The sequence below is a fragment of the Scyliorhinus torazame genome, chromosome 9, assembly GCF_047496885.1.
Source record: "Scyliorhinus torazame isolate Kashiwa2021f chromosome 9, sScyTor2.1, whole genome shotgun sequence".
NCBI classification, from domain to species: Eukaryota; Metazoa; Chordata; class Chondrichthyes; order Carcharhiniformes; family Scyliorhinidae; genus Scyliorhinus; species Scyliorhinus torazame.
The window spans coordinates 18,673,031-18,697,653 of record NC_092715.1 but is presented as its reverse complement, the minus strand read 5'-3'; the positions used below and the strand labels follow the sequence as shown (position 1 = coordinate 18,697,653).

The following is a 24,623-nucleotide window of genomic DNA, read 5'->3' as shown; positions in this document are numbered from 1 at the left end:
CCCCACACACAATCATCCCAACCAACACACTCTCCACACACACTCATCCCAGCCAACACACTCCCCACACACACTCATCCCAACCAACACACTCCCCACACACACTCATCCCAGCCAACACACTCCCCACACACACTCACCCCAGACAACACACTCCCCACACACACTCATCCCAACCAACACACTCCCCACACACACTCATCCCAGCCAACACACTCCCCACACACACTCATCCCAGCCAACCCACTCCCCACACACACTCATCCCAGCCAACACACCCCCACACACACTCACCCCAACCAACACACTCCCCACACACACTCATCCCAGTCAACACACTCCCCACACACACTCATCCCAGCCAACACACTCTCCACACACACTCATCCCAGACAACACTCCCCACACACACTCATCCCAGTCAACACACTCCCCACACACACTCATCCCAGCCAACACACTACCCACACACACTCATCCCAGCCAACACACTCCCCACACACACTCACCCCAGTCAACACACTCCCTACACACACTCATCCCAGCGAACACACTCCCCACACACAGTCATCCCAGTCAACACACTCGCCACACACACTCATCCCAGTCAACACACTCCCCACACACACTCACCCCAGTCAACACACTCCCCACACACACTCATCCCAGCCAACACACTCCCCACACACACTCACCCCAGCAAACACACCCCCCACACACACTCATCCCAGTCAACACACTCGCCACACACACTCACCCCAGCCAACACACTCCCCACACACACTCATCCCAGCCAACACACTCCCCACACACACTCATCCCAGCCAACACACTCCCCACACACACTCATCCCAGCCAACACACTCCCCACACACACTCATCCCAGCCAACGCACTCCCCACACACACTCATCCCAGCCAACACACTCCCCACACACACTCCCCCCAGTCAACACACTCCCCACACACACTCACCCCAGCCAACACACTCCCCACACACACTCATCCCAGACACTCCCCATGCACACTCACCCCAGCCAACACAATCCCGACGCACACTCACCCCAGCCAACACACTCCCCACACACACTCATCCCATACACTCCCCACACACACTCACCCCAGACAACACACTCCCCACACACACTCATCCCAGCCAACACACTCCCCACACACACTCACCCCAGTCAACACACTCCCCACACACACTCACCCCAGCCAACACACTCCCCACACACACTCATCACAGCCAACACACTCCCCACACACACTCATCCCAGCCAACACACCCCCCACACACACTCACCCCAGTCAACACACTCCCCACACACACTCACCCCAGCCAACACACCCCCACACACACTCATCCCAGCCAACACCCCCCCACACACACACTCATCCCAGCGAACACACTCCCCACACACACTCATCCCAGCCAACACACCCCCACAAACACTCACCCCAGACAACACACTCCCCACACACACTCACCCCAGACAACACACTCCCCACACACACACTCATCCCAGACAACACACTCCCCACACACACTCACCCCAGACAACACACTCCCCACACACACTCACCCCAGCCAACACCCCCCCACACACACTCACCCCAGACAACACACTCACCACACACACTCATCCCAGACAACACACTCCCCACACGCACTCATCCCAGACAACACACTCCCCACACACACTCATCCCAACCAACACACTCCCCACACACACTCATCCCAGCCAACACACTCCCCACACACACTCACCCCAGACAACACACTCCCCACACACACTCATCACAGCCAACACACTCCCCACACACACTCACCCCAGCCAACACACTCCCCACACACACTCACCCCAGACAACACACTCCCCACACACACTCATCCCAGCCAACACACCCCCACACACACTCACCCGAGACAACACACTCCCCACACACACTCATCCCAACCAACACACTCCCCACACACACTGATCCCAGCCAACACACTCCCCACACACACTCACCCCAGCCAACACACTCCCCACACACACTCATCCCAACCAACACACTCCCCACACACACTCATCCCAGCCAACACACTCTCCACACACACTCATCCCAACCAACACACTCCCCACACACACTGATCCCAGCCAACACACTCCCCACACACACTCATCCCAGCCAACACACTCCCCACGCACACTCACCCCAGCCAAAACACTCCCCACACACACTCATCCCAGTCAACACACTCCCCACACACACTCATCCCAGACAACACACTCCCCACACACACTCACCCCAGCCAACACACTCCCCACACACACTCATCCCAGCCAACACACTCCCCACACACACTCACCCCAGACAACACACTCCCCACACACACTCATCCCAGCCAACACACCCCCACACACACTCACCCGAGACAACACACTCCCCACACACACTCATCCCAGCCAACACACCCCCACACACACTCACCCGAGACAACACACTCCCCACACACACTCACCCCAGCCAACACACTCCCCACACACACTCACCCCAGCCAACACACTCCCCACACACACTGATCCCAGCCAACACACTCCCCACACACACTCATCCCAGCCAACACACTCCCCACACACACTCATCCCAGCCAACACACTACCCACACACACTCATCCCAGCCAACACACTCCCCACACACACTCACCCCAGTCAACACACTCCCTACACACACTCATCCCAGCGAACACACTCCCCACACACAGTCATCCCAGTCAACACACTCGCCACACACACTCATCCCAGTCAACACACTCCCCACACACACTCACCCCAGCCAACACACTCCCCACACACACTCATCGCAGACACTCCCCACGCACACTCACCCCAGACAACACACTCCCCACACACACTCATCCCAGCGAACACACTCCCCACACACACTCATCACAGTCAACACACTCGCCACACACACTCACCCCAGCCAACACACTCCCCACACACACTCACCCCAGTCAACCCACTCCCCACACACACTCATCCCAGCCAACACACTCCCCACACACACTCACCCCAGCCATCACACTCCCCACACACACTCACCCCAGCCAACACACTCCCCACACACACTCACCCCAGCCAACACACTCCCCACACACACTCACCCCAGCGAACACACTCCCCACACACACTCATCCCAGCGAACACACTCCCCACACACACTCATCCCAGCCAGCACACTCCCCACACACACTCATCCCAGACAACACACTCCCCACACATACTCATCCCAGACAACACACTCCCCACACACACTCATCCCAGTCAACACACTCCCCACACACACTCACCCCAGACAACACACTCCCCACACACACTGATCCCAGCCAACACACTCCCCACACACACTCATCCCAGTCAACACACTCCCCACACACACTCACCCCAGACAACGCACTCCCCACACACACTCACCCCAGCCAACACACTCCCCACACACACTCATCGCAGACACTCCCCACGCACACTCACCCCAGACAACACACTCCCCACACACACTCATCCCAGCGAACACACTCCCCACACACACTCATCACAGTCAACACACTCGCCACACACACTCATCCCAGTCAACACACTCCCCACACACACTCACCCCAGTCAACACACTCCCCACACACACTCATCCCAGCCAACCCACTCCCCACACACACTCATCCCAGTCAACACACTCGCCACACACACTCACCCCAGCCAACACACTCCCCACACACACTCACCCCAGCCAACACACTCCCCACACACACTCACCCCAGCCAACACACTCCCCACACACACTCACCCCAGCCAACACACTCCCCACACACACTCACCCCAGCGAACACACTCCCCACTCACACTCATCCCAGCGAACACACTCCCCACACACACTCATCACAGTCAACACACTCGCCACACACACTCATCCCAGTCAACACACTCCCCACACACACTCACCCCAGTCAACACACTCCCCACACACACTCATCCCAGCCAACCCACTCCCCACACACACTCATCCCAGTCAACACACTCGCCACACACACTCACCCCAGCCAACACACTCCCCACACACACTCATCCCAGCCAACACACTCCCCACACACACTCATCCCAGCCAACACACTCCCCACACACAGTCATCCCAGCCAACACACTCCCCACACACACTCATCCCAGTCAACACACTCCCCACACACACTCATCCCAGCCAACACACTCCCCACACACACTCCCCCCAGTCAACACACTCCCCACACACACTCACCCCAGCCAACACACTCCCCACACACACTCATCCCACACACTCCCCACGCACACTCACCCCAGCCAACACACTCCCCACGCACACTCACCCCAGCCAACACACTCCCCACACACACTCATCCCAGACACTCCCCACACCCACTCACCCCAGACAACACACTCCCCACACACACTCATCCCTGCCAACACACTCCCCACACACACTCATCTCAGCCAACACACTCCCCACACACTCACCCCAGTCAACACACTCCCCACACACACTCACCCCAGCCAACACACTCTCCACACACACTCACCCCAGACAACACACTCCCCACACACACTCATCCCAGACAACACACTCCCCACACGCACTCATCCCAGACAACACATTCCCCACACACACTCACCCCAGCCAACATACTCCCCACACACACTCACCCCAGACAACACACTCCCCACACACACTCACCCCAGCCAACACACTCCCAACAGACACTCATCCCAGCCAACACACTCCCCACACACACTCATCCCAGCGAACACACTCCCCACACACACTCACCCCAGCCAACACACCCCCACACACAGTCACCCCAGACAACACACTCCCCACACACACTCATCCCAGACAACACACTCCCCACACGCACTCATCCCAGACAACACACTCCCCACACACAATCATCCCAACCAACACACTCTCCACACACACTCATCCCAGCCAACACACTCCCCACACACACTCATCCCAACCAACACACTCCCCACACACACTCATCCCAGCCAACACACTCCCCACACACACTCACCCCAGACAACACACTCCCCACACACACTCATCCCAACCAACACACTCCCCACACACACTCATCCCAGCCAACACACTCCCCACACACACTCATCCCAGCCAACCCACTCCCCACACACACTCATCCCAGCCAACACACCCCCACACACACTCACCCCAACCAACACACTCCCCACACACACTCATCCCAGTCAACACACTCCCCACACACACTCATCCCAGCCAACACACTCTCCACACACACTCATCCCAGACAACACTCCCCACACACACTCATCCCAGTCAACACACTCCCCACACACACTCATCCCAGCCAACACACTACCCACACACACTCATCCCAGCCAACACACTCCCCACACACACTCACCCCAGTCAACACACTCCCTACACACACTCATCCCAGCGAACACACTCCCCACACACAGTCATCCCAGTCAACACACTCGCCACACACACTCATCCCAGTCAACACACTCCCCACACACACTCACCCCAGTCAACACACTCCCCACACACACTCATCCCAGCCAACACACTCCCCACACACACTCACCCCAGCAAACACACCCCCCACACACACTCATCCCAGTCAACACACTCGCCACACACACTCACCCCAGCCAACACACTCCCCACACACACTCATCCCAGCCAACACACTCCCCACACACACTCATCCCAGCCAACACACTCCCCACACACACTCATCCCAGCCAACACACTCCCCACACACACTCATCCCAGCCAACGCACTCCCCACACACACTCATCCCAGCCAACACACTCCCCACACACACTCCCCCCAGTCAACACACTCCCCACACACACTCACCCCAGCCAACACACTCCCCACACACACTCATCCCAGACACTCCCCATGCACACTCACCCCAGCCAACACAATCCCGACGCACACTCACCCCAGCCAACACACTCCCCACACACACTCATCCCATACACTCCCCACACACACTCACCCCAGACAACACACTCCCCACACACACTCATCCCAGCCAACACACTCCCCACACACACTCACCCCAGTCAACACACTCCCCACACACACTCACCCCAGCCAACACACTCCCCACACACACTCATCACAGCCAACACACTCCCCACACACACTCATCCCAGCCAACACACCCCCCACACACACTCACCCCAGTCAACACACTCCCCACACACACTCACCCCAGCCAACACACCCCCACACACACTCATCCCAGCCAACACCCCCCCACACACACACTCATCCCAGCGAACACACTCCCCACACACACTCATCCCAGCCAACACACCCCCACAAACACTCACCCCAGACAACACACTCCCCACACACACTCACCCCAGACAACACACTCCCCACACACACACTCATCCCAGACAACACACTCCCCACACACACTCACCCCAGACAACACACTCCCCACACACACTCACCCCAGCCAACACCCCCCCACACACACTCACCCCAGACAACACACTCACCACACACACTCATCCCAGACAACACACTCCCCACACGCACTCATCCCAGACAACACACTCCCCACACACACTCATCCCAACCAACACACTCCCCACACACACTCATCCCAGCCAACACACTCCCCACACACACTCACCCCAGACAACACACTCCCCACACACACTCATCACAGCCAACACACTCCCCACACACACTCACCCCAGCCAACACACTCCCCACACACACTCACCCCAGACAACACACTCCCCACACACACTCATCCCAGCCAACACACCCCCACACACACTCACCCGAGACAACACACTCCCCACACACACTCATCCCAACCAACACACTCCCCACACACACTGATCCCAGCCAACACACTCCCCACACACACTCACCCCAGCCAACACACTCCCCACACACACTCATCCCAACCAACACACTCCCCACACACACTCATCCCAGCCAACACACTCTCCACACACACTCATCCCAACCAACACACTCCCCACACACACTGATCCCAGCCAACACACTCCCCACACACACTCATCCCAGCCAACACACTCCCCACGCACACTCACCCCAGCCAAAACACTCCCCACACACACTCATCCCAGTCAACACACTCCCCACACACACTCATCCCAGACAACACACTCCCCACACACACTCACCCCAGCCAACACACTCCCCACACACACTCATCCCAGCCAACACACTCCCCACACACACTCACCCCAGACAACACACTCCCCACACACACTCATCCCAGCCAACACACCCCCACACACACTCACCCGAGACAACACACTCCCCACACACACTCATCCCAGCCAACACACCCCCACACACACTCACCCGAGACAACACACTCCCCACACACACTCACCCCAGCCAACACACTCCCCACACACACTCACCCCAGCCAACACACTCCCCACACACACTGATCCCAGCCAACACACTCCCCACACACACTCATCCCAGCCAACACACTCCCCACACACACTCATCCCAGCCAACACACTACCCACACACACTCATCCCAGCCAACACACTCCCCACACACACTCACCCCAGTCAACACACTCCCTACACACACTCATCCCAGCGAACACACTCCCCACACACAGTCATCCCAGTCAACACACTCGCCACACACACTCATCCCAGTCAACACACTCCCCACACACACTCACCCCAGTCAACACACTCCCCACACACACTCATCCCAGCCAACACACTCCCCACACACACTCACCCCAGCAAACACACCCCCCACACACACTCATCCCAGTCAACACACTCGCCACACACACTCACCCCAGCCAACACACTCCCCACACACACTCATCCCAGCCAACACACTCCCCACACACACTCATCCCAGCCAACACACTCCCCACACACACTCATCCCAGCCAACACACTCCCCACACACACTCATCCCAGCCAACGCACTCCCCACACACACTCATCCCAGCCAACACACTCCCCACACACACTCCCCCCAGTCAACACACTCCCCACACACACTCACCCCAGCCAACACACTCCCCACACACACTCATCCCAGACACTCCCCATGCACACTCACCCCAGCCAACACAATCCCCACGCACACTCACCCCAGCCAACACACTCCCCACACACACTCATCCCAGACACTCCCCACACACACTCACCCCAGACAACACACTCCCCACACACACTCATCCCAGCCAACACACTCCCCACACACACTCACCCCAGTCAACACACTCCCCACACACACTCACCCCAGCCAACACACTCCCCACACACACTCATCACAGCCAACACACTCCCCACACACACTCATCCCAGCCAACACACCCCCCACACACACTCACCCCAGTCAACACACTCCCCACACACACTCACCCCAGCCAACACACCCCCACACACACTCATCCCAGCCAACACCCCGCCACACACACACTCATCCCAGCGAACACACTCCCCACACACACTCATCCCAGCCAACACACCCCCACAAACACTCACCCCAGACAACACACTCCCCACACACACTCACCCCAGACAACACACTCCCCACACACACTCATCCCAGACAACACACTCCCCACACACACTCACCCCAGACAACACACTCCCCACACACACTCACCCCAGCCAACACCCCCCCACACACACTCACCCCAGACAACACACTCACCACACACACTCATCCCAGACAACACACTCCCCACACGCACTCATCCCAGACAACACACTCCCCACACACACTCATCCCAACCAACACACTCCCCACACACACTCATCCCAGCCAACACACTCCCCACACACACTCACCCCAGACAACACACTCCCCACACACACTCATCACAGCCAACACACTCCCCACACACACTCACCCCAGCCAACACACTCCCCACACACACTCACCCCAGACAACACACTCCCCACACACACTCATCCCAGCCAACACACCCCCACACACACTCACCCGAGACAACACACTCCCCACACACACTCATCCCAACCAACACACTCCCCACACACACTGATCCCAGCCAACACACTCCCCACACACACTCACCCCAGCCAACACACTCCCCACACACACTCATCCCAACCAACACACTCCCCACACACACTCATCCCAGCCAACACACTCTCCACACACACTCATCCCAACCAACACACTCCCCACACACACTGATCCCAGCCAACACACTCCCCACACACACTCATCCCAGCCAACACACTCCCCACGCACACTCACCCCAGCCAAAACACTCCCCACACACACTCATCCCAGTCAACACACTCCCCACACACACTCATCCCAGACAACACACTCCCCACACACACTCACCCCAGCCAACACACTCCCCACACACACTCATCCCAGCCAACACACTCCCCACACACACTCACCCCAGACAACACACTCCCCACACACACTCACCCCAGACAACACACTCCCCACACACACTCATCCCAGCCAACACACCCCCACACACACTCACCCGAGACAACACACTCCCCACACACACTCATCCCAGCCAACACACCCCCACACACACTCACCCGAGACAACACACTCCCCACACACACTCACCCCAGCCAACACACTCCCCACACACACTCATCCCAGCCAACACACTCTCCACACACACTCATCCCAGCCAACACACTCCCCACACACACTCACCCCAGCCAAAACACTCCCCACACACACTCATCCCAGCCAACAAGAAAGCACTGGTCGTGCGGGAGCGCCCATATCGCTGATGGGTCGGCTGGGGCCAGGGAGAACCCAGGGGGTTGGCCTGGGGGGGACGCCCATATGACCTCTGGCACTAGGTTGAAAGTGGGCTGTTAGCGCCGTGCGCAGCTGCGTGGCTGCCTTGCCGGCTACGGCAATGGTGCTCCGTGCCTGTCCACCCCGAACCCACAGCCCACCTCCTGGCCACCCCCCCGCTACTCCCCCCGGCCCTGACAGAAGCCCCCCCCCCCCCCCCCCCGGCCAGCGGCACAACTGTCAGCAAACTATGGCCATGTTGGACACCTTTCCCTACCCCCCCCCCTCTCCCCCTCAGCAGCCGCCTCGCCGGTTTCACCATTTTTAAAAGCAGAATTGAACCGCGGCATCGGGAACGCGGGCCATCGGAGGCGGAGAATGGCGGAGGCCCTGGAGAGTAGCGGGTCAGGCCCGCTAATGATATACAAACGGTGCCTACTGTACATGCGGAGTGAAACTCATTAACGCCGGTTTCAAGGTGACGGAGAATCACGATTTGGCGTCAAATCGGCGCCTGCCGCGATTTTGGCGTCGGTGGTTATTCTCCGCCAAATGGCATTTCCCGATTCCGGCTAACGGAGAATCCTGCCCAAGAAGGTAATAGCAGTCCACGGATTCCTCTCTCCATTTGGGAGGGATGATCGGTGATACAAAGTTTGAGGAACAGCAGTCCACAAGCTTGGGGCAGGGTAAGGAGGCTGAACTATCGCAGCCAACACAGGGATTGAACCCGTCAGCTTCGTTCTGCATCACGCTCTCGCCATCTAACTGAGATAACCAGCACCCCAAACATGTGGGGGCAAGTTTCTGTGGACAGGCTGGGATGAAGTTTTTTTTAAATAATTCTTTCAGGGGATGTTGTCGTCGCTGGCTGGGCCGCCACTTGTTGCCCATCCCCAATTGCCCTTTAACTGAGTGCTGGGCCATTTCAAGAGTCGTCCCCATTGCTGTGGGCCTGGAGTCACACGTAGGCCAGACCAGGTAAGGACGGCAGATTTCCTTCCCGAAAGGATATTAGTGAACCAGATGGGTTGTTACGACAATCGACGATGATTTCACGGTCGCCTTTAGACTTTTAATTTCAGGGGCGGGATTCTCCCCTACCCGGCAGGGCGGGGGGTCCCGGCGGGATGGAATGGCGGGAACCACTCCGGCGTCGGGCCCCCCCAAAGGTGCGGATTTCTCCACACCTTTAGGGGCCAAGCCCTCACCTTTAGGGGCTAGGCCCGTGCCGGAGTGGTTGCCGTCCCACCGGCTGGCATGGAAGGCCTTTGGCGCCATGCCAGCCGGGGCCGAAGGGACTCCGCCGGTCGGCGGAAGTCTGCACCTACGCGTCGGCCATCGCGGAGACCTACACGGCCGACGCCTAGTAAAAGAGTGCCCCCACGGCACAGGCCCGCCCGCGGATCGGTGGGCCCCGATCGCGGTCCAGGCCACCGTGGGGGCACCCCCTCCGGGGCCCGATCGTCCCGCCCCCCCCCCCCCCCCCCCAGGACCCTGGAGCCCGCCCGCGCCACCTGTCCCGCCGGTAAGAGAGGTGGTTTAATTCCCGCTGGCGGGACTGGCATGACAGCAGCGGGACTTCGACCCATCGCGGGCCGGAGAATCGCCGGGGGTGGGGGGGGCGGGGGGGGGGGGCGCCGACTGGCGCGGCGCGATTCCCGCCCCCGCCGAATCTCTGGCGCCGGAGAATTCGGTGGCCGGCCGGGGCGGGATTCACGCCGCCCCCCCCTCGGCGATTCTCCGACCCGGCGGGGGGTCGGAGAATCCCGCCCCAGATGTTTGTTGAATTTGAACCCAGGTCCCCACAGCATTATCCTGGACCCCTGGATGGCTTGTCCAAGGACAATAGTCGTCTGTCACCACCTCCCCAGGTTGTATGGTAAAGGCTTGTACAGGGTCTAAGCACCAACATACATCAGTGGAGCTACAAAACCTGTTCCTACACCATGAATACTTTGTAAGTCCAACATCCTTGATGGATGTAAAAGATCTCATGGCACCGTTTCAAAGAAGAGCAGGAGAATTCTTCTAGATATCCTGAACATTTATCCCTCAACCAACTTTATTGAAATGTGTTGCATGTTGTCTGTATGGACTTTAAGAAATCATTTAACAAGATATCAAATAAATAATCAAATAGGAGGGTTAGTGTCCAATTGGATTTAAGATCCTGGCTGAAGGCCAGTGATAATATGTTGTGGTCGATGGTTGTCCTGCACATTGGAGGTTAGTGGACTCTTCCCCAGGGATCAGGGCCAGAATCACCGCTCTTTTCGCTACACATAAACAACGTGGATATTGGAATTTGGATAACATTTCTAAATTTGCCGATGATATCAAACGTGGGGGAGTGGCAGACAGTGAGGATGATACAACCGATCTGGTTCATTAATGCCCTTTGGGGAGGGAAATCTGCCGTCCTTACCTGGTCTGGCCTACAGGTGACTCCAGACCCACAGCAATGTGGTTGACTCTTAAAATGTCCCCAGGGATGGGCAATAAATGGTGGCCCAGCTAGCGACACCCACATCCAATGAATGAATTTTGTAAAATACGAACTGCCTGTAGCAGCACAGAGATAGGCCAGCAGCACGGACACACAAGTGTGAGATGGAATTTAACACAGAGAAATGAGAGGTGATACATTTTGGCGGAGTGATGGGGAGCGACATTAGTCACACAATGGTCCAGTTGGAAAGAGTGCGCCGGGACAGAGCGACCTGGAGGCTCATCGATGTTCGAAAGGGGGCAGGTCACATTGAGAGAGTGGTCAGCAAAGCACAAGGGGTCAAGGGTTTTGTAGATAGATGGATTAAGTACAAATGGTTGGATGGGGGGTCTTTCGGTTGCAAAGTTAGGCTGGAGAGACTGGGGTTGTTCACCTTGGGACAACGAAGAATGAGGGGGAGATATGGTACAGGTGGACACGATTATGACAGTTTTAGGTGAGGTGGATGAGGAAAAATCACAGAGGAAAAAACGGGCAGGATTCGCCGTTCCCCGACTCCGATTTGGTAATTGGCAATCGGGCGGAGAATCCCTTTTTACAATGGAATCGGGGGCGCCGCCTGTAATCACAGGCTCCGCTGTTTGATGCTGCTGGCCGGGGGGGGGGGGGGGGGGTTTCGGCAAGGGCTGGGGGGACTGGTGGGGGGTGGTGAGGGGGAGTCCAGGGGGGCACTATCCGCGCGCTGCCAGCGCCATGTTGTACGGTGCGACTCTGCTGGTCGTCGCCGTGCGAATACGCGGCCAGGGACCCGGCAATTCTCCGGCCGTTTATACAATGGAGGCCGGGCGTTTTACCTGGTGTGGCTGCCAGCCCCTCCCCGGGCGGAGGGTTGGTGCTGGGGCGCCGCCAATTCTTTTGACGTAAAACGCCACGGATCCTCCAGACATAGCCTGAAAATCGGAGATTCCAGCCCCAGATTTTTGGACAAGGGATGCAGGGTCGGGGGTGAGGAGGGTTTATTCTACTCAGCAACTGTTAATAACCCAGAAATCGCTGCGCACGAAGGTGGTGGAAGCAGAGATGATGAGTGATTTCAAAGGAAGATTGAATGGACACTTGAAGGTACGAAACTTACAGGGATATTGGGATAGAACAGGGAATGGGACTGATTAAATTACTCGGCAGAGAGTAAGCATGGACTTAATGGGGAGGCAGTAGTGCAGTGGTATTGTCACTGGGCTGGGAAACCAGAGACCCAGGGTCATCTTCCATGAGCCTGGGTTCAAATTCCTCCTCAGCTGATGGTGAAATTTAAAATCAACAAAAGTCTGGATTTAAAAGCCTAGTGATGACCACAAAACCATTGTCAATTGACTTAAACCCCATCTGGTTCACTAATGTCCTTTACGGAAGGAAACCTCACCTGGTCTGGCCCAAATGTTACTACAGCAATGTGGTTGACTCCTAAAATGCCTTCTAAAATACGCTCGGTTCAAGGGCAATTAAGGATTGGCAATATATGTTGGCCCAGCCAGAGACCCACACTTCCCCTCAATGAATAAAAAAAAGAGCCAGATAGTATCCTACTGTATGACAGAGGAAGCTTTACTCTGTATCTAGCCCAGTGCTGTACCTGTCCTGGGAGTGTTTGATGGGAACAGTGTGGAGGGAGCTTTACTCTGAATCTAGCCCAGTGCTGTACCTGTCCTGGGAGTGTTTGATGGGAACAGTGTAGAGGGAGCTTTACTCAGTATCTAACCCCGTGCTGTACCTGTCCTGGGAGTGTTTGATGGGAACAGTGTAGAGGGAGCTTTACTCTGTATCTAACACCGTGCTGTACCTGTCCTGGGAGTGTTTGATGGGGACAGTGTAGAGGGAGCTTTACTCTGTATCTAACACCGTGCTGTACCTGTCCTGGGATTGTTTGATGGGGACAGTGTAGAGGGAGCTTTACACTGTATCTAGCCCCATGCTGCACCTGTTCTGGTAGTGTTTGATGGGGACAGTGTAGAGGGAGCTTTACTTTGTATCTAGCACCGTGCTGTACCTGTCCTGGGAGGGTTTGATGGGGACAGTGTAGAGGGAGCTTTACTCTGTATCTAACCCCGTGCTGTACCTGTCCTGGGAGTGTTTGATGGGAACAGTGTAGAGGGAGCTTTACTCTGTATCTAGCCCAGTGCTGTACCTGTCCTGGGAGTGTTTGATGGGGACAGTGTAGAGGGAGCTTTACTCTGTATCTAACACCGTGCTGTACCTGTCCTGGGAGTGTTTGATGGGGACAGTGTAGAGGGAGCTTTACTCTGTATCTAACACCGTGCTGTACCAGTTCTGGGATTGTTTGATGGGGACAGTGTAGAGGGAGCTTTACACTGTATCTAGCCCCATGCTGCACCTGTTCTGGTAGTGTTTGATGGGGACAGTGTAGAGGGAGCTTTACTTTGTATCTAGCACCGTGCTGTACCTGTCCTGGGAGGGTTTGATGGGGACAGTGTAGAGGGAGCTTTACTCTGTATCTAACCCCGTGCTGTACCTGTCCTGGGAGTGTTTGATGGGGACAGTTTAGAGGGAGCATTACTCTGTATCTAACCCCGCGCTATACCTGTCCTGGGAGTATTTGATGGGGACAGTGTGCAGGGAGCTTTACTCTGTATCTAACCCCGTGCTGTTCCTGACTGTAACTTTGTGATTAGATAGTGCTGGAATACACAATGCACCATCTACAAGTTACAATAATCACATCCAGAAATCTCTCTAGACCATTCATAAATCATTGAAAATTTACTTAGAACCCAGAGCGTTCGATTGGCAAATCTCAATTCTTCATTCGCGGTCAGGAAGGAACTCTGTCCCAGTTTTAATATTCTCTATTCCCAGATGTCAGAACGCAGTCATTTAATGTTAATTTCTTCACAGTTCACCTGCATGGGTGCTGTGGGAAACTAGGAAGCTGGCTCCTCTGCCAATCTATCATGCCTGTCGGGGTTTGCAAAGAAAATTACTTTTGCAGATTTTCATTTTCATAAAAGATGCTCTTTGGGAAGTAGATTGTAGGCAGTGTGAAGGAAGGCTGCTGTTCAGTGAGTGTCTATTAGCAAGCATTGTGTTTTATTTGAATTCCTAAATACCCCCGAACCATGTGGATTGTCTGGGCACAGAGGACTCCGCATCGAGACGTAGCCCCAACACAATAATGGAAGTGAATTTTGGATGCTGAGAATCGGGATTGAGTAGGTTGGATCTCCTAGATTGAGATCCACACATACTCCACTCTCATCACCACAGGGAGGGGCCGAATGGCCTTAACAGAGATGCAGCAGCTGCTGTGCAAGTGGAGCAGACTAAACGCTGCTCTGTCCAGATGGCAGTGCCCTGTATACCCGCTGGGTCACTGTCTGTGCGGAGTCTGCACGTTCTCCCCGTGTCTGCGTGGGTTTCCTCCGGGTGCTCCGGTTTCCTCCCACAGTCCAAAGATGTGCAGGTTAGGTGGATTGGTCATGCTAAATTGCCCTTAGCGTCCACAAATGTTGGATGGGGTTACTGGGTTACGGGGATAGGGTGGAGGGGTGGGCTTAGGCAGGGAGCTCTTTCCAAGGGCCAGTGCAGACTCGACTGGCTGAATGGCCTCCTTCTGCACTGTAAATTCTATGAAACTATCTATTTACAAAACCGCTTATGCCAAACTGTCAACCTGAAGTCTCCACCATCTAAAAACAATGACTTGCATTCATATAACCCCTTTCATTAGCAAAGCATTCTGAGGCACTTCACAGGAGTGGTTTTTAAACAACATTATGACAGGAACACATGGTTACGGAGGAGGGACTTCATTGATGGGGATGGATTGGAGAAGCTGGTACAAAGAACAAAGAACAAAGAAATGTACAGCACAGGAACAGGCCCTTCGGCCCTCCAAGCCCGTGCCGACCATACTGCCCGACTAAACTACAATCTTCTACACTTCCTGGGTCCGTATCCTTCTATTCCCATCCTATTCATGTATTTGTCAAGATGCCTCTTAAATGTCCCTATCGTCCCTGCTTCCACCACGTCCTCCGGTAGCGAGTTCCAGGCACCCACCACCCTCTGTGTAAAAAACTTGCCTCGTACATCTACTCTAAACCTTGCCCCTCTCACCTTAAACCTAGTAATTGACCCCTCCACCCTGGGGAAAAGCCTCTGACCATCCACTCTGTCTATGCCCCTCATAATTTTGTAGACCTCTATCAGGTCTCCCCTCAACCTCCTTCGTTCCAGTGAGAACAAACCGAGTTTATTCAACCGCTCCTCATAGCTAATGCCCTCCATACCAGGCAACATTCTGGTAAATCTCTTCTGCACCCTCGCTAAAGCCTCCACGTCCTTCTGGTAGTGTGGCAACCAGAATTGAACACTACACTCCAAGTGTGGCCTAACTAAGGTTCTATACAGCTGCAACATGACTTGCCAATCCTTATACTCAATGCCCCGGCCAATGAAGGCAAGCATGCCGTATGCCTTCTTGACTGCCTTCTCCACCTGTGTTGCCCCTTTCAGTGACCTGTGGACCTGTACTCCTAGATCTCTCTGACTTTCAATACTCTTGAGGGTTCTACCATTCACTGTATATTCCCTACCTGCATTAGACCTTCCAAAATGCATTACCTCACATTTGTCCAGATTAAACTCCATCTGCCATCTCTCCGCCCAAGTCTCCAAGCAATCTAAATCCTGCTGTATCCTCTGACAGTCCTCATCGCTATCCGCAATTCCACTAACCTTTGTGTCGTCTGCAAACTTACTAATCAGACCAGTTGCCTTTTCCTCCAAATCATTTATATATATACTACAAACAGCAAAGGTCTCAGCACTGATCCCTGCAGAGCACCACTGGTCACAGCCCTCCAATTCGAAAAGCACCCTTCCATTGCTACTCTCTGCCTTCTATGACCTAGCCAGTTCTGTATCCACCTTGCCAGCTCACCCCTGATCCTGTGTGGCTTCACCTTTTGTACTAGTCTACCCTGAGGGACCTTGTCAAGACTCCTCAGAGGAGTGAAGTTTGAGGGGAGATTTAATCAAGGTGTTCACAATGATCACAGATCCAGACAGCAAAGATAGAGTGAAACAGCTCCCATTGGCCAACAGAGGTTGAAGGTGAGCAGCAACAGAACGCAGGACAAGATGAGGTATATCTTTCTCATGCAGCGTGAGTTTGGGATATGGAATGTACTGAGAGTAGAGGGGAGGCAGCTTTTATCATGGCTTTGGAAAGCAACTTGGCTGATCATCTGAAGAAAAGGATTTACAGAGCTATGGGAAATTACAGGGCTAAGTGGAAACGAGCTACATTTCTCCTGTCGAGAGCTGGTACACCACACAATGGGCCAAATGGCCTCCTTCTGAGGCGTAACCATTTTGCGATCCTGTTCTGTAAGGTGGTGTGAGGTCAGGAGGTTTGATCAAAGGGGTAGGCTTTAAGGAGCTAAAGGAGTGGAGGGAACTGACGAGGTTGAGGGTGGGAATTTCAGAGCTCAAGGCCTAGGCACGATGTCCTGTGGTGGGGAAAAGGAAATTGAGGGCTCGTAGGCGATCTGAATTAAAGAGATGCAGGATTGTGGGGCTGAAGCAGATCACAGAGATGGGCAGGGAGAGGGGGGGGGGGGGGGTGGGGGGAATGATGCCATGGAGGGGCAATTAATTTTCACCTCTACCAGTCCCACATTTAACTATTTTGGATTCCTAAGTGTCAATAAAGAGACAAAGTAAAGGATTTTAAGAACATCAGAAAATAGAGAGGATGATATGAAACAAACTGAAAGGACATTCTCCCGGCTCACAGGTTAAGTCAGGTTCCATCACCCTGTGACCACCCCCTGGGCTAGTGAGTGGTCAATTCAAACCCCACCTGACCCAGAGTCGCAACACAGTTGAATTAATCAATAATTCTTATAAAAATACCCAAAGTCTTTGGTCCTTGGCTGCCCAATAATTATAATCACCAGGTTTGTAAACGTAAACACAATTACTTTTCATGTATAACGAGAACTCGAATGAAATATGCAGCAAACACTGGTTAACTATTACCTAATTCCTAATCCCCCACTTTAACGTACCCCCACTCTCTACACACGCACACACAAGACAGACACATACAGAGGGGTGAAAATAATAAGCAAAAGGTTGAAGAGTCTTTGGTTCAGACGGTTATTTCTCCCGCCTGTCTTCTCTTTAAACTTCGCTTTCAGTTTGACGTTTTTACTGCAGATTCATTCAGGTCTCTGTAGTTTCAGAAATACAACATTCACAGCCTTTCTGGAGAGAGAGAAAGAGAGCAGATCCTTTTCCCTGTGTGGCCAGGTCAAACTCTGCTTTCCTTAGGTATCTGGGAATGCTCCCACTCAGGCAGGACCCAATCATCACCTGTTACCGGGCAGAATATGGCCTTCCGGCCAATTCATTGTCCGACAGCCAAACGTTCGAACTGAGTCTCACCCCATCTCTCAGGTGTCGAAAAGTCTGTCTTCTCCTTTTTGAAAAACCAGCAGCAAATACTACATTGCAACGTTCTGAAATCCCCGTTCACTCTGCTGCTTGTCTTAAAGATACATGTCTATTAAGCATCCGTGGGTCAAAAATGATAACGGAAAAAATAAAGAAAGGGGAAACAAGGCAATCATCAGAAAGGAGCCTCACACCCCTCTCACCCACAATACCACAATAGAGTACAATCAGCTAGCCATTACTTTTCCTTGTCTCAGCCACCTGGCTTCACCCAGTTTACATTAGCAACCTGATTTCCAAACAGGAAACAGACCAGAGCCGGAATAATCTCACAGGAATGAAGATAGAAAGAAAAACACTCAGAAATTGGAAGATAAACCGGCTGATTAAAAAAACAGAAACAGAGAGAGGGAAAGAGAGAGCCTGGTGGAGAAAGCAGAGAAACAAAGAGACAGAGAAAGAGATAGAGGGACTGGCGGACAGCAGAGAAACGGACAACAGCTACTTATAACAATGCAACATCTTTGACATAATAAAACACCCCTTGTTGTTTGACAGGAGTGCCATCAAACCAAATTTGACCGCAAACCACATACGGTGATATTAAGGCAGAGGCCAAAACCTTGTTCAAAGATACAGGTTTTAAGGAGTGTTGTCGGAAAGAGGTCAAAAGGTGAAGCGGTTTAAGGGAGGGGGGGATTCCAGAAGTTACAGCTCAGGCTGCTGCAGGCACAGCTGCCAATTAAAATCAGGGTTGCTGAATAGACTGGCATTTGACAGAGGGAGAGAGACTGGCATAGGGACAGCACAGAGAGAGAGAGAGAACGAGACAGAGCCTCATTATCACAGCACAGAAACAGAAGCGAAAGATGAGCAAAATAAAACCAATGGGCAGGTGGGCAGAATTACCGAATCAGCAACTGCAGGAGAGGATTCTTAAATAGGACAGACTATTTTTTAGGGATTGGAGACAGATCATTAAGAACAACAAACCTGGCCATTTTTTCAAAATTAAAAAGCAAAGCCAGAGAAAGGTGGGTAAAGAAACTAAAAATAAATTGCGTATTTGCAAAGTATTATGTAAATTATCTCATTTGTATTGTTTGCGGTGCAGATCAAAGAACAAAGAACAAAGAAAAGTACAGCACAGGAACAGGCCCTTCGGCCCTCCAAGCCCGTGCTGACCATGCTGCCTGACTAAACTACAATCTTCTACACTTCCTGGGTCCGTATCCCTCTATTCCCATCCTATTCATGTATTTGTCAAGATGCCCCTTAAATGTCACTATCGTCCCTGCTTCCACCACCTCCTCCGGCAGCGAGTTCCAGGCACCCACTACCCTCTGTGTAAAAATCTTGGAGGATAAGAGAAATAGAGAAAAAGAGTGAGAAGAAAGAGGGAGAGAGGGAGTTAGAACAAGACATTGATTCAAACAATGAGACCTACTGAATTGAGAGATCAGCAGAAAAAAAACGAGGACAGAGATCAGAGGAACTGTCCATATTGTAAAAACACACACATAACACATGATGGTCAGAGGGAGAGAGAGAGAGAATATCAGGAGCAAACTGTTATCTGACAGGCAAATATTCAGACAGAGACAGAAGGAACTGGCTGGAAATGGAGAAGATGATTGGCAATGTAAAGAATGGCAGGCAGAGATCAAATGTACAAAGGCTGGCATGGAAATTCTATTCCTGCCTCAGCTACATGGCTACAGGAATGTATATACCTGCACACTTCAAGGGCAGTGTGACAAAGGCTGAGACACATCATAAGGAGAGACTATTAAATCCTTTGCTGGTTTGTTTGCTGAATATTGATATGGGGGATAAAGAAAATGAGAGAATTGCACACCTCATGAAACCAGTGGCATGTTGGGAGGTGAACAATTCTGTCTCTGGGATCTCTGATTACTCCTCACGCACAGTCCAACATGTTCCTCCTCAATAATCGTACCTTCTACACAGGCATGCAGCACACAGCAGGAAGCCAGGCTGGGAAAGATGGAGGAAACCAAACAATAGACAGTGACAGAGAACGAACACCTGGGTAGATGGAAACAGGGGTGGAGAAAGAGAACAGGCACTCATAGACAAGTGAGAAAATCACCTGATTTAAATCAGGTGGGAAGAACAAAATAGGAAAGGGCGAGGTAGAAACAGTGATAGAAATAGAGACAGAGAGGATTAGGGACAGAGATTTTGAGACAGATAAAGACATAGGTATTGGAACAGAGATAAGCAGAGCTCGAGTTAGATAGAGTGAGAGATGGAGACAAAGAGACTGAGGAACATAAAAATATCAACAGAGACATAAATAGATTCAAAAATAACCTAAACATCAATAGAATCAAGAAGAAAAGTGCAAAATACATGATAAATGAATGTAAGCAAACAGAAAGAAGATGAAGTTAGAAATAGAGGCGACGCAGGCAGAGGGAGAGAAAAAGAGACAGAAACAAAAATGTTGGCAATGAGAGAGACAGACAATTAGAGAAACAGGTTCAGAAAATGAAAGACAAGTGACTGACTGGACAGAGGTTGTTTACCCGGGTGATGGATTCAGGACCAAATTCTACTGTAATTGTAAAATGTGCCAGAGAAATCTTCAAAATGTTGAGTTTGGGGGTATTTTCATCACATTTTTACAGGATTGATGCATTGCCAGGTGGAAAGAAAGAAATCTACAGCCACACCAGTAAAAGCTCATTAATTCATGGAATTAAATAGCCTTGTAAATATAACTGGTATCATTGTGACTTGACTCACAGTGACACACAGCGACACTGGCTATTAAGGTTACATCCCATATATACAGTGCACAATAATAAGACCGAGAAAACACCAATACAACAAAGTCAAAGGCAAGAGGAAACAATAACCTTACTCACTCTTAAACTCAAGCAATTACAAAACCAAAGTGAGGAATTAACCAGGATCTTGGCATTGGAGAGGAAGAGTGTGGGAGACGAGAGGGAGAATGTGGGGGAGAGGCGAGAAAGTATGTGGGAGAGGAGAGAGAGCGGATGCGGGAGAGAGGAGAGAAGGTGTATGGCAGAGAGAGAATGTGGGAGTGTAGAAAATGTGGGGGGGAGAGAATGTGGGAGAGGAGATAAAGTGTGTGGGAGAGAGAGAATGTGGGAGGGTAGAGAGTGTGGGGGAGAGAGAATGTGGGAGAGGAGATAAAGTGTGTGGGAGAGAGAGAATGTGGGAGAGGAGATACAGTGTGTGGGGGAGGGAGAATGTGGGAGAGGAGATAAAGTGTGTGGGAGAGAGAGAATGTGGGAGAGGAGGGAAAGTGTGTGGGAGAGAGAGAATGTGGGAGGGTAGAGAGTGTGGGAAAGTGAGAGAATGTAGGAGAGGAGAGACAGTGTGTGGGAGAGAGAGAATGTGGGAGAGGGGCGAAAGTGTGTGGGGTGGAGAGAGTACAGGAGAGGATGGAAGGTGTGGGAGAGGAGAGAGGATGAGGGAGAGGAGAAAATGTGGGGGAGAGAGGATAATGAATGTGAGAAAGAATAGAGGGAGGAGAGTGTGTGGGAAGAGGAAATAAGTGTGTGGGAAAGGATAGATAGTGGACCAGAGTAAGTGAAGGAAAGGAGAAAGAGGGAGTGTGAGAGGGGATGGATGGAGTGCGAGAGAAGAGAGTGGGATAGATTGAGGGGAGGGGGAAGGGGGGAGTGGATAATGGACTAAGGGATGGAGAGAGAAATAACCATTGAGTCCTCAGACAAACGCACGGTTTGCACCTTGAATAAAGTAGTTGTCCCTGCAGGGACAGCTAAGGGAAGCAGACCTATACATTCCTGAGCAGGAGCTGTCAGGGCGAAAGCAGGGTGCTGGGGAGTTTCAGCACCAGGCATCGGGGACAGCTCCCTCGCTCTCGGAGGCGGACAGAGGGGGAGATACTCACCGCTCAGAGGGTGCAGACAGCAGGCGAGGAGCAGCAGCATTGGCGGCGGGGGGAACGGCCAAGAGGCGTGGGTCGCGGGTGACATCTCTCAGCAGCAGCCCAGCCCGAGCACCGTGAACACACAGACAAAACAACACATCAGCGGCTGCCCAGCTCCTCTGCTATTCCTCTCCCATCCTCGCTCTGCCACTCTCCACAATGATACACTCAACATGCCAGGGCTTCCCAAAGGCTGGGCGAAATAAGGGAGGACTGTCTGCCAACACACACACACACACACATTGGTGCAGACCACATGTCAGTCAGGGGAGAGGGCGGGGGCTTGACTGGGTGGACACGCCTGACACCCAGGTTAATAAATCGGCGCTGTCTTTGCATTGTGTCTGCCTCTCAGTCAGAAGATTGTAGGTTCGAATCTCGCACGGGAGACTTGAGCTTTCAACCTAGGCTACAGTCCCGGGGTAACACTGGGGAAGTGCTGCCTTGTCAAAGCCACACACAATCGTGGATACATCTCAAAAATGCTTCCTTCATGGTGAAGCACAGTGGTTAGCACTGTTGCTTCACAGCGCCAGGGTCCCAGGTTCGATTCCCGGCTTGGGTCACTGTCTGTGCGGAGTCTGCACGTTCTCCCCGTGTCTGTGTGGGTTTCCTCCGGGTGCTCCGGTTTCTTCCCACAAGTCCCGAAAGACGTGCTGTTAGGTAAATTAGACATTCTGAATTCCCGAACAGGCGCCGGAATGTGGCGACGAGGGGCTTTTCACAGTAACTTCATTGCAGTGTTTATGTAAGCCTCCTTGTGACAATAATAAAGTTTATTATTTAGTGCTTGGGGAATCCAGAGGTCCTGAATCCGTGCTTCCTGAAATCTAAATCTATCTTCCTCATTACACTAGAGAATTATTTGCCCACTTTCGAACAGTATACAAGGATTTTCTATTGAGGAGAGGTAGAGTAAGTTGGGTCTGTGCTCATTGGAGTTTAGAAGAGTGAGGGGCGACCTTATTGAGACATATCGGATTCTCAGGGGGTTTGACAGGGTCGATGCTGAGAGGTTGTTTCCCCTTGTGGGAGAGTCTAGGCCCAGAGGGCACAATCTCAGAGTGAGGGGGTCGCCCATTTCAGACAGAGATGAGGAGGAATTTCTTCTCTCAGAGGGGAGTGAATCTGTGGGATTCTTTCCCGCAGAGAGCTGTCGAGGCCGGGTCGTTAAGTGTGTTCAAGGCTGAGAGAGACAGATTTTTAATCAGTGAGGGGAATCGAGGGTTATGGGGATAAGGCGGGAAAGTGGAGTTGAGGATTGTATCAGATCAGTCATGGCATTGACTGTCGGAACAAAGAACAAAGAACAATACAGCGGAAGAACAGGCCCTTCGACCCTCCAAGCTTGTACCGATCATGATACTACCCTTGGCAAAAACCCTAAAGGACAAAATACAAAACAAGATCATTCCCTGACTGGGAATCGAACCCGGGCCGCAGCGGTGAGAGCGTTGAATCCTAACTACTAGACTACCAGGAACAGTCTTGATGGGCCAAATGTCCTCATTCTGCTCCTGTGTCTTATGGTCTTTACTCAAGCTGTTCAGGTCTCCAGTCTCTGTTTGGTGTGTGAAACTTGAGGGGTGGTAAATAGCGAAATGAATACCCTTGTTTTCAAATCCCCCCCCACTGCCCTCACCGCCATCTTGGCAACTTAGGGCAGCACGGTAGCACAAGTGGCTAGCACTGTGGCTTCACAGCACCAGGGTCCCAGGTTCGATTCCCCGCTGGGTTACTGTCTGTGCGGAGTCTGCACGTTCTCCCCGTGTCTGCGTGGATTTCCTCCGGGTGCTCCGGTTTCCTCCCACAGTCCAAAGATGTGCAGGTTAGGTGGATTGGCCATGATAAATTGCCCTTAGTGTCCAAAATGGTT

At 53.0% G+C, this 24,623-nt stretch overlaps 1 protein-coding gene across 3 annotated transcripts in view; it reads right to left on the bottom strand.

Annotated features, from left to right (window-relative positions):
* Positions 1–22,952, bottom strand: part of tmem8b (transmembrane protein 8B) — a 294,134-nt gene extending 271,182 nt beyond the window's left edge. For all 3 annotated transcript variants that reach the window (XM_072515646.1, XM_072515647.1, XM_072515648.1), the window contains exon 1: positions 22,709–22,952. In XM_072515646.1, coding sequence (XP_072371747.1) covers positions 22,709–22,793 — 85 coding nt within the window. In that variant the 5' untranslated portion in view covers positions 22,794–22,952. The remainder of the gene's footprint in view (positions 1–22,708) is intronic.
* Positions 22,953–24,623: the final 1,671 nt, after the last annotated feature.